Raw genomic sequence first — 12,509 nt, forward strand, 5'->3', positions numbered from 1 at the left:
AGAAAAGAAGAAGAATCACACTGCCATCAGACTTCTCATTACTGTCACCGGACCAATGTCTTAAGTACACAGTAGGAAAATTATTTTGAACTGACAAATTATTGATCAAGAATGTGAATGTAAAATTAAAAACATTTTTGGACAGCAAGAACTCTTAAGTGTACTTTGCACACACCACATTTGGTGTGGTATCAGAGAAAATAAGGCAAAAGACCACGAAAGAGAAAAACATGGGTTGAAGGAAATACTGGCTTTAACCAGGAGGTGATTTAAGGACAGTTATAAGATGAAAGCTACACAGGAGGCTGTTCTGTGGTCAGTCAGGAAAGGCTCAGTGAGAGGAACAAAGTTCATTATAAATCACAGGTCTCAGAGAGGGGGTCACTGCATGCCATCCAGGGTCATAGGGGAAGCACCAGCTTTTTATCAAGTGGCAAAAGACAGAAACAGGAGGAAAATCTGGGCCAGAATCTTCAGTGGGGTTTCCACTGGAAAGTAAAGGCAGGGCGGGGCAAACAGTTTAGAACTGGCCAGTTTGAATAATTCCCATGGGCTCTAGGCCCTAGAGACACTCGCTAGTTGCTTAGCACCAGGTCTGGCTTCATTAAGCGCGTGCCTCCTGGGGTGCTTGGGTGATAGAGGAGGTGTGGCTCAGGATTTGGTCAATTTGCATATCAAAAGCCTCCTTCTGGCTGAGCCCACCGCTGGCTTTAAGAATTGACTAGCCCAGGAAAGGGCAGTCTCTCCCCAGCCAGAAAGATGTCGAAACATCATAATATACAGAAAATTAAAAGCATAAATAATACAGAAGCTTAAGAGACAACTAGTCTGCCCGAAGCAATAAGTGAGGGCCCTGAGAAGCCTATCTCTGAGAAGAAAATGTGTTCCATAGGATATCTAGCATACACTTGAGAAGCAGAATAATTCTTCAAGATTTGTTATAAGCTTGTTATCTGTGGTACAAACACACACACACACACACACACACACACACACACACACACTCCAAGAAAATTCCTAGCATAGAAAGTACAAGAAAATGCAAAAGTTCAGTAAGAAAATATTAGTCCTAGGAATTAAATATGGCAGTTGATTTGCCATTGTGAAAATTTTCACATCCAGAGAAGTAGAGAGAGTAGCATGATGAATTCCTATAAACCCATTACTGGATTCAACAATTATCAAAAATAAGCTACATTCGTTTCATCTATCCTTTGCTCCCTTTTTTTTTCTTACTTGGCACAGAATATTTAAAAGCAAACTACAGACAGTAAATAATTTTTACCCCTACATTCTTCAGTTTCAATCCCTAAAAGAAAATACATTTACTTTTTAAATCATAATGCCATTATGAAACCTACAAAATCAACAATAATTTCTTGGTATAACCTAACATTCCAGTTCATAATCAAGTTTCTCCATTTGTCTCAAAAGCATGTTTGTATAGTTGATATGTTCAAATTGATCCAAACAAGATGCTTATATGGTATCTGGTTGTGTGTTGTTTTTTTTCTCATGCCACTTGATATATTGAAGAAACAGTATCAGTTTGCCTGTACAATATCCCACATTCAGGGTCTAACTTTATTTCCTTGAGGTTGTCATTTAGCTTGTTCCTCTATCCCTCTGTATTTCCAGTAATTTGAAGCTAGTTGTTAAAAGTTTGGTTGGGGGCGCCTGGGTGGCGCAGTCGGTTAAGCGTCCGACTTCAGCCAGGTCACGATCTTGCGGTCTGTGAGTTCGAGCCCCGCGTCGGGCTCTGGGCTGATGGCTCGGAGCCTGGAGCCTGTTTCCGATTCTGTGTCTCCCTCTCTCTCTGCCCCTCCCCCGCTCATGCTCTGTCTCTCTCTGTCCCAAAAATAAATAAAAAACGTTGAAAAAAAAAAAATTAAAAAAAAAAAAAAAAGTTTGGTTGGATTCAGGTTACAATGTTTGGCAAGAAGACCTGATAGGCAATGCTGTGTGAAATGTAGCTGTTTTTCAGTATTGTACGGAGTTCATGGAAAAAAATTCATTTTATCTTAAAATTAGAAATATTTTCTTCTGATAATACAGCATTGGACAAGGAAATCCTATCATACTGTCTGCTTTTCAGTGAACAATGTTCATGGGGTCATGTTAAGGTAAACTGCTGTTTGCTGGTTTTCAACTTTCAAAATCAAGTATACTAAGACAAGAAGATTTCATTGTATTTAGGCAACAGAAGGTTTTTATTAAGTTCGTCAACATAAGTTAGGAGAAGTGGAGTGGGGAAAGTGGGAAGACACTCGCATCCTTATTTGCAAATGAGGGAATTAAGAGATGTGGAATAAGAATCAGAAGTTTAAGTATATTTAAGACTGCAAAGGAGTATTCTATATTATTAGAATAATATAATTATTAGAAACACAAGAAAGAGGCTAGTGTAAATGAACTTAATCTTCATCTCTCATATAAGAGGATTAATAGATAAGGTCTAAGATGTTTTTACTGCTTCTGGTAAATTAACCATTTTTATTTAAATTCTCGTAGAGGTAACTACCAGAGAAACTTAAGAACAGACTTTTTTCTTTTTCTTTTTTCTTTTTGAGAGACAGAGAGAGAGAGGAGAGAGAGAGAGAGAGAGAGAGAGAGAGAGAGACAGGGAGACAGAGGATCCAAAGCAGGTTCTGCACTGACAGCAGAAAGCCTGACATGTGGGACTTGAACTCAGGAACCACCTGTGGGATCATGACCTGAAATCAGATGCTCAACCAACTGAGCCACCCAGGTGTCCCAAGAACACTTTTAAAGTGGGTGTGTCTGGGGAGTGGAATTGGGGGTGGGAGGAGTGGAAAGCAATGTTGCTTCTTTATTGTACATTTTTCTGGACTCCGTGGTTGCTTTTAACCATGCACATTAAGGAAAGTAATAACTTTCCCCCTTAGTCTTAATAACTACCCTAAAACGTGGTTTCATCAAGTAAGCTCTACTTTAATATAACCTTAGTTTTCAAATGTATGAAGACACAGGTCAGATACATAAAAGAATTAAGCACACATCAGAAAAAATCTTTGTACTTAGTAGTTGTAGATCTAGAGCACAATAGTAGTGAATTCTGGCTTGCTGAAACAAATTGTATCAAAGTTCTATGCACCTAAAGGATTTGAAATGCTTGCCTTTTCAATGGCTGCCATTTGTTTCCTGATTTGAAGCCTCTCCTGACTGCCTTGTGTAGAGCCGGTTTCTTTAAAATTTAAAAACTTCACTGTAGTGATAGAATGGCACAAAGTAACAAACTGCCTCAACACAATGATAGTGAAAATAACCTCTGTAGCCAACTAAAGAAAAGCTAACAATGATAAACTTCAGGAGGATGATAGATGCTTTCCAGAGAAGTTTCCCTAATTGTTTTAAGCTGTGAGTGGTTAGTAACTTTCTCCCCAGAAATTAATCCATTGTACATAATGAATATAGACAACTAAAGAATTTCCAGGGGTGCCTGGGTGGCTCAGTCACTTGAGTGTCTGACTTTTGATTTAGGCTCAGACTGTGATCTCACAGTTCGTGGGTTTGAGCCCCGTGTCGGGTTCTGTGCTGACAGTGCAGAGCCTGCCTTGGATTCTCTGTGTCCCTCTCTCTCTGCCCCTGGTCCCCTCACACCCCCTCTCTCTCTAAAATAAATTTGTAAAATATTAAAAAAAAAAAAAAAAAAAAGAACTTCCAGAAATTTTAAAAGGTTGCTTTTCCTGAGCAGGATAAATCACACATGTCATTGGAAGATCAGATTTCATAACTCCCCATGCTTGAAAGAATTCAGAATTTGAAGAGTGCTTCAGGCAAGAAATGGAGGGTCAAAATCTGCATTGCCTAAGAAGAGTTTCTAGTGATGATCTCTCTGAATGTAATCCTAGCTGTAAAGAGAAAGATATGTGAAAGCTTTAAAATCATGCCATGGAAAAATATTATCTAGATAGCAAGCATTTACTTCATGCATACTGGTTTTAACACAATGTATTCAGATTTAAATTAGAGATGTTTTTGGCCTAAGTTTGTTAAATGCAAAAATCTCTCCCCTCAAAACTTTTTTGAATGTAATGAAATCTCTGGAAATGAGCCCTGAAGTTTGTTTAAAGTCCCAGTAGATGTTGAGTTTAGCTCTTCCAACCATTGAGCTCTGTTGTTTACCTTTTCATCTCAGAGTACTAATTTTCATTCATTATAAAATCTGGCAGAAGAATGAATTATGTATATTTTATAATTCACGTATTCTAAGTATTATTTGCTTTTCAGTGCCACTTAACGGTTATTTATAGAATGTGGTTATTGAAATCAGCAATGGATGTGAAATCAGACTGAATCATAATGTTGGCGTTAATCCTAGATTATATAACAGTGGATGAATGATTTAATTTATCTGGGCCCATTTCCTCTTTTATGAATAAAGGAGTCAGACTGACCCTTTAATCCATCATTCTGTGTCATCATCTAAATCATTAAGGTTCCTGTGTATTAAAAGATTTTATGAAGAGTATAAACAACCTCGTTATCCTCAGTTCTTGCCATGTCCCTTAAACAAGTAACGTGTGGAAAACACGAGATGATTTTCCCTTCCACCTAAATTTATAAAATCTAGGAATTTACAAATTTGGTTTAACAGTTCAAAATTTTAGTCTGAGGAAAAAGAAAAACTCCATATTAGACCTAATAGATACTAAACCAAAGTGAAATATAATTTAGTTCTTAAAGTACAGTATTCAAGAAAGAAAATCCGGAGGGCTGTGTTCCAGTCATTAGTACTGCTAAACAACCTACCCCCAAATGTAGTGGCTTAAGACAATAATAATCACTTAATTAGCTCAGAACTCGCATTCTGGGTAGCTCCCTTCTGCTCCACCAAATCAGCTGGATGTTGGGCTATTATTGCCCAAAGACTGGGGCTGATTAAGCATTTTCTCAGCTCTTCCCTTTGTAACAAAACACCTTGGAAACATTTTCTATAGTCACTATCGCTAATTCTCCTCTACCGGTTTTCCTTTTTAAGATTTTTTTAAAGAATAATTCTTTTCTTTTTGTTAAAATGTTTATTATTTTTGAGAGAGAGAGAGAGAGAAAACCAGCAGGGGAGGGGCAGAGAGAAAGGGAGCCAGAATCCCAAGCAGGCTCCACGCCATCAGCACAGAGCCTGACGTGGGGCTCAAACTCATGAACTGAGAGATCATGACCTGAGCCACCCAGGTGCCCCCAAAATAATTCATTTTAAAATAATTTCAAGTATAGAGAAAATCTGCCAGAAGGGTGAAGATTCCTGTATCCCTCACCTAGATTCCCCAGTTACTAACATTTTAGCGAATTTGCTCCATTGTTCAGTACTACTCCCTCTCCATATACGCATACCCAGCGCGCATGATCATTCATCCTTTTTTGAACCTTTAGAAAACAAGCTTTATACATGATATCCCATCACTACTAAATATTCTAGCCTGTGTTTTCTAACTAGAACATTCTCGTATATAACATTGTTACAACATTGCCATCCAGTCCACAAACTTCATTCATATTTTGCCAAATGTCTCAGCAGTATCCCTTGTGATACCTCTTCTGATCCAGGCTGCTATCCAGAATATGTGATGCATTTAGTTGTCATGTCTGTTCAGACTCATTCAGTCTGAAACAGTACTGCGGTCTTTCCCTTGAGAGTTTTATTGAGTAGAGACTTTATGTTATGTAGGATGATCCTGGAGTACTTTAATATGTTCCTCATTTGACCTCCACCCACAAGCGTTAGCATCCATTGATGACTCCCATCTGAATCAAACACTTATATGATAATTGCCAAGTGGTGATTTTCTATTTCCTTCATTCCTTCTACATTTATCAGCTGGGCACACTACTAAAAGGAGGAGCTTTTCCTTCATTCATTTATTGATAATATAAGGACTCATTAATTCCTATTTTATTTGTCAGGTGGTAATCCATTACTATCATCATTTATTTTGACATTAAAATTGTCTATTTGGCCAGTAGGAGCCCATTCAAGTTACATCCTGTGTTTTGATATGTCCCATTATTCACTGAGCATTTCCTTACTTTTTGGGATAGAAAGTATCCCAGGGTCATTTTGTACTTTCCCTGACCTAGTTCTGGAATCAGTCTTTTCTCAAAATAGCTCTGGAACCTCTTAGTGGAGGTTAGATATTTAGAAAACAACATCTGGGCACTCGATGTGCTCGATGCTACAGGGGTGTCATCACTTCTAGGCCCTCTCAGCCAAAAAAGCTAGGAAGATATCTACATATATGTAGAAGCAGCCTAATTTTAATATGTTGGAGCTTTGATTGCAAGACAGTATTGCATGATATTCCAGTCAGGGAGAAAAATTAACTTTTATTTTCTTCGTCCCTTCTCCTCCAGGTATGTGCAATCCTAGAAACTATAGTGACACACCTCCAACCTCAAAGAGCACGGTGGAGGAGCTTCACGAGCCAATCCCTTCTCTCTTCCGGGCGCTCACAGAAGGAGACACTCAGTTGAACTGGAACATTGTTTCCTTCCCTGTTGCAGAAGAACTCTCGCATCATGAGAATCTGGTTTCCTTTTTAGAAACTGTGAACCAGCCACACCATCAAAATGTATCTGTCCCTAGCAATAATGTTCACGCACCTTACTCCAGTGACAAAGGTAACTGCCCACAGCTGACTTTCTATCTTGCCCCCTCACTTTCTGGGTGGTCTGTGAAACCTACAGTATCTTTGAGTTTGTCTAATCTTAAGTAACTTCTGGACTTTAATGACCCTAATCCCTAAGTAGATAAGGAGGCATGTCAGGCATAGTCATCACTCCTTCATGGTCACAGTGATAGAGGTTGTGTTGGAAGATAGATAATCTGGTTCTAATTTTGATGTTTATTTGTGTTAGGCTTAAATTGTTCTTTCCATAGGATAGCAACAGTGCTGCTTACTTCATATAGCATTGCACACTGTCAGGTAATATTCAGAGTGTCCTAGGAAGTCACGTTTTTGTAATAGCATTGGTACCAAAAATGCTACTGAGGTCATCTGCTAAATTTCTTTATGAGCAAGTTGGTATTACAGACGTCTAATCTCCAGGTATAAACTGTCCCCAGTGCTGTTGGTCAGAAGGGGAACTAAATGAAAGAATGACTTGTATAACTTTGAGAACCACATTAAAGAACACTTATTAGTGAGGATAGGTCATTCCTTAATGTAAAGGGCATGTAACTTTTATAAAATCTTTGATATTTTCAAGTAAAAGGCTCTGCACCATTTTACTGTGGAAGAATATGGCAATGATGAAGTTTTTATTTCTTAAAATATGAAATGAATTATGCATAAATAGTATAATTTGTATTATTTCTTATTTGGCTTTTTGTTGTGCCCTCCCTTATAACCCTGCCTATCTGAAATAGTATGACCTTTGGATATCAGTAGTAAAAGCAAAACAGCATTTGTTAATGATACTCAGAGTAAGCATTCTTGTTGCTTTTTGGTTATACTACCTTAAGAGACAAATTGCAGATTTTGGAAAACATCAGAAATATATGGAATATGCCTTATTAAGGTATTTTGCTACCATTTTCTCCACTACAATGTAATCAGTATAATAGGTATTCAGTGATAATTCATAAATTTTGTTCAAATATCATTTAATTTAATAAAATAATTAGCAGGAAGCCAAGTTTCCTGGAAACACCAACTATCTTTCGAGACAAAGTTTCTCCTCTTTGACACCTTCTCTAGGTGCCCCTGCTCTTCCCTCTAGAGCAAATTAGCTCTATTCCTTCTCCCCATATTTGTGTTTTGACTTGTTGTCTGTTTTTAACTTATAGGTCTACCATTTTGTACTTAGTTCCTTGGATTCTCTCATTACTCTTTGAGTCCATAATGACCATTCCATAGTAGGTGATCCATAAATACTTGTTCAATTAATAAATGAAAAAAAGTTACTAATCACCTGGAGATTCAAAGCTCCCCTGTCCTGCTCAGTCCCTAGTCTGCCTGGTCTCATGCTGTACTGACCTTCGTGTTTTCTGTCTTGACCTGATCTCATCTTCTATAGCCAGTGATGGTTCTGCTGTCTCCTGCTGCCAACCTTTCACTGCAGCGGGACTGGCCTCCACTCCGTTCCCCATGCGCACTGCACTGGTCATCTTGTGACTTTCCTTATTTTGTTACCTGGTAACTTTGCATTTCATTCTTCTTCCTAATACAAGCCCGCTTTTTTCCATTAAACCTTTCCTTGCTATTCAGACGCCTGGTAATTTATCAGTTCTATAAATGGCTCTGTAAAATAACAGACTCTAATCACACACTCTCTATTAATATTTTTTATTGTCTTTATTTATTTCATGTACCATATCCTCCTAGCTAGGTCATTATATTAAGCACCAGGAGAACTAAAAATTGAAACAATCAAAAATAGTTGTGTTGGAAAGCAAGACTAGAAATTGCTACTGATAACATGAGCGTTTTTAAATAGCTAATGCGGAATTGTGCCAAGTATTGCTAACCATTTTGCATCATTTGAATTAAGTTTGTTTTGTTTTTTTGTAAATTCTCAGTATAGGTTTAGAACAGTATTTTTCAAACTTCTTTTAACCAGAGAATTCTCTCCTCTAAGGAAATCTTATCAGAAATGTCCAATTTGAGGTGCCTGGGTGGCTCAGTCAGTTAAGTGTCCAACTTTGGCTCAAGTCACAATCTCATGGTTCTTGAGTTCAAACCCCTCATCAGGCTCTCTGCTGTCAGTGCAGAGCCCATTTCAGATCCTCTGTCTTCCTCCCTCTCTGCCCTTCCTGCTCATGCTCCCCCCACCTCTCTCTCAAATATAAATAAACAGAAGGAAGGGAGGGAGGGAGGGAGGGAGGGAGGAAGGAAGGAAGGAAGGAAAGAAGGAAGGAAGGAAGGAAGGAAGGAAGGAAGGAAGGAAGGAAGGAAGGAAGGAAGGCCCAATTTAAAAGGCACAGCTCTGAAGCATAGCAAATGTTAAGCCTAGTAACCTTAACTTTGAGATCAAAGTCCAGAATCTGATAAAGTGACTAAGGAAGTCCTTTACCTTCTTCAACTGGAGTGGGGGACTCTGGCTTCTTTCTCAATATAATTAACAAATGTGATCTTTTTTCCTACACCTCATCCATTGTCCTGTGTAGACTAGCAGTAAGAGAACCAAGAATAACTATTAATATCAGACAGGTATTAAAGCATTTCCTGATTTTCCTCTTTCTTGCTCTGAGCTCTTAATTTTTTCTTTTTCAGAACACATGTGTACTGTGGTTTATTTTGATGACTGCATGTCCATACATCAGTGTAAAATATCCTGTGAATCCATGGGAGCGTCCAAATATCGCTGGTTCCATAACGCCTGCTGCGAGTGCATTGGTCCAGAATGCATCGACTATGGTAGTAAAACTGTCAAATGTATGAACTGCATGTTCTAAAGAAGGAGAAGAATGCAAACCAAAGCAATCTAGACAACAAGAAAGATATGAAAAACTATTCATTGAGCTCTACTGGTTGCACCAGCATGCTAGCTGGTTAAGAAGATAGAAAGAATTTGGATGGAGTTAAAGTATGACAAATCCAGTAATGTGTTAAATTATAATTATAACTGCTCTGGTTGATTTTATAGCCCACTGGCAATAAGCCCTTTCCTCTTAAATACATTTACAACTTTGATCATATGAGAAGCAAGTACACAGAGAATTTCTCGAAAGATCTGAGGTTTTTTGACAAAGCCCGATGTCATTTTTTTTTCTAGCATTCCAAAAGCCTTTGGTTTTGAAAGTGTTAGAGCACATTAACATAAGTTATGATTTCTTCATATACTACTCCTGGGACACTGAGTTTTTCCAGTCGTACACCAGTCTTCACTCACTGTACCTTGTCTCATTTATCTCTTCTATAAATAGGGTAGATAGTCCGATGAGAACTCACATAAATTTCACCATTAAAGGCTTAATTTCAAACCTTGTAATGTTGGTTTTAGAAAGTAAATGCTTACTACATTTTACAGTTTAAAACTCTTACGTAGCAGAATCCATCCTGTAATACACATGCTGACAGAGCTTTGAGGAAAATTTCTCCTTCTCTTACATGCCCCTGCCCAAAGTGCTGATGTAGGTGAATTCTGACCAAGAATTGCAAGGCACACCTATGACATTGCATTAAATATTCTGCTAGGGTATAAAGAATTAGGAAGTTAAAGCATTTCTCAGACTTAAGGTACCAGCTTACGGAACACTCAGGATGGGAAGTGCCTGCCAAATCAGACTCCACTTAGAGCACGAGGGAAACACTTCGTCCTGTTGTACAGACAGCGTGGGCAGAGCCTTGTTCCTAAGCTGAGTGACAGGAGGAGATAAAGAGGAAACTCACCGGTGTGAACAGGGAAGGTTGAAAAAGCGGGCAATTCTTATGGGAAGCAAACTTAAACTATTTTGTTATAGTGTAATCTTTGCTTTAGGTTTCCATCTGGATGGAATGTTCTCACTACAAAGTATAATCAGGCAGTGGGAGGTGAAGGGTATGCAATGAAAAAGAAATCTCTGTTTAAGATGATGTTAACTCCAAATACACTACAGACTATTTTGTTTTATATATTTCGATAATGATAAGCTTAAATACTATGTGTCCTTCATCGTAATAAAATCCCAGTCTTCAAGCATGAATCTAAAACATAAATATTTATATTACAGAGACTCTTGACTATACAAAATTATTAATTTTTCAGTACATTATGAGTTACAAGTAACTTGCAGGAATGTCTTTTTTGTATGTCTAAATATTTTAGTACGTAAAAATAGATAATGCTCTTAGACACTTTGTATTTGTATTCATTATATGAACAATAGTTACAAAATCATATGTAATATCATAATTAACTGTCATAAAATCTAAAGCCTTAATACCTTTCTGTTCTTTCAGGCTACTCTAATGAATACTAAAGGTACTTTAGCCTTTTCAAAAACGTTTGGCCTTTAAAAAAAAAGTTAAAATTTAGCTCTTGCGTGTATTTTTTTTTAATAGGAAAACATTGGGATATCCTTTTCTTACTTCCACCTAAAATGCCTCTGTTTAAAAGTGCCTTGAAAACATTTTGGCTTTCCTTCTTCATTAATGCCTACAAAGGTAATGGTTTTCTTAAAACCTTTTAAACTAAAAAAGAGAAAGTTTTAAAGGAATCTACATCCAGGTGCTTCATTTCCACTTTGGTATTCTTCAAAGTAATTTCATATCTATGAATATAGAAATCCTTCTGTGTTTATTGACAGTGCTTAATGTTGCCTTAACTATGACACTTTTTAACTGCATTTATTATCTTTATTAGGACTTCATTATTAAATTTTTAACTGTAATATCTCTTCTGCCCTTATACTGGGAAGGTAATTTCTTGAACCATTATTGTATTTGAACTGATTTTCCTTACATCTATTTCTCCCAGTAGAAATTATGCCTAAATGCAATGGTTAATTTCATATTAAATTTTGCTTTGTTTTTGTGGTTTATGAAGGGATTGAAAGACAGAGTTTACCTAAAAGATTCCATTACCAGTTTATAATTATTTCAAGTTTTTAATAATAATGTTTTCCAAATTAAAAGTATAACATTTCAGAAGCCAGTAACCCCACTAAAATTTAGACCCTTTATTACTAGTCTAGATATGATTTACTTCTAACTTGAAGCTCTGGTAAAAATTCTTTTTTTTTTTTTTTTTAATCAAAAATTAGGTTAACTATTTTATAACTAGATCAAAAAACCCCTAAATCAGTAGGTATTAGAAAAGCCATATATAAAAGTTTCTTTCCTAGGGTAAGACATACCCCTGCTAGTTAGTTTTCCTGTCTCTCTTTGTCCCCATAACATCTAATTATTGCAGAAATTGTACTCAAAATAGTGGCACCAAATCAAATGATAATTCAAATAAAGTAAGTCTTTGTTTACATAGAATGCTATAAAAGAGAGGCTTTCATTTAGAAATAATATTTCTAAAGCTTTGGTAAGCTTTTAGAATATTTGAACAATTATTTATAAAGCAGAGTAGCATCAACATAGAGAAAAGAAACTAAAACTTCTGAAAAATGAGGTAGATATGAATAAGCCACATATTTAAAGTTTGTTTTTGTGAAAGCTTCCTTGAAGATTTTTAAAATCTATCCTACATTCCCCAGAGTCTATGTTAATTGTATTTCACACGATCTGCAACATGTAGAATTACGCATTTTTTTCTTTGGTTGTCCCTATAAGCAAAAGAGTATTTTAATAAAAAATTGAAATGACTGTGTCCTGCTTTTTGCTAACTTCAGTGTAGAACAAACACTAGAATAAATGTGACATTTCTGTCTAGTGAAGTTCTAGTTTGAGGGAAGCGTGTACCCTTCACTCTGGATGTCCCTACACATTGTGTTGAAACAAAGGCTCTTTAATAGTTTGCTCTCTGCTTTTTCATGCACTTTGTTCCAATACGGGGGAAACTTTGAAATGAAATACTTAACATTCTCCTTGTTCTACAAGGCTCAGGAGATCTATCTGATG

General features: G+C 36.9%; 1 protein-coding gene across 2 annotated transcripts in view; it reads left to right on the plus strand.

Annotated features, from left to right (window-relative positions):
- TWSG1 (twisted gastrulation BMP signaling modulator 1) overlaps positions 1-12,254 on the plus strand; it is a 72,969-nt gene extending 60,715 nt beyond the window's left edge. For both annotated transcript variants that reach the window (XM_058692700.1, XM_058692701.1), the window contains exons 4-5: positions 6,373-6,639; positions 9,234-12,254. In XM_058692700.1, the coding sequence (XP_058548683.1) occupies positions 6,373-6,639; positions 9,234-9,415 (449 nt within the window). In that variant the 3' untranslated portion in view covers positions 9,416-12,254. The remainder of the gene's footprint in view (positions 1-6,372; positions 6,640-9,233) is intronic.
- Positions 12,255-12,509: the final 255 nt, after the last annotated feature.

This window comes from Neofelis nebulosa, chromosome 11 (genome assembly GCF_028018385.1).
Source record: "Neofelis nebulosa isolate mNeoNeb1 chromosome 11, mNeoNeb1.pri, whole genome shotgun sequence".
In the NCBI taxonomy this organism is placed as follows: domain Eukaryota; kingdom Metazoa; phylum Chordata; class Mammalia; order Carnivora; family Felidae; genus Neofelis; species Neofelis nebulosa.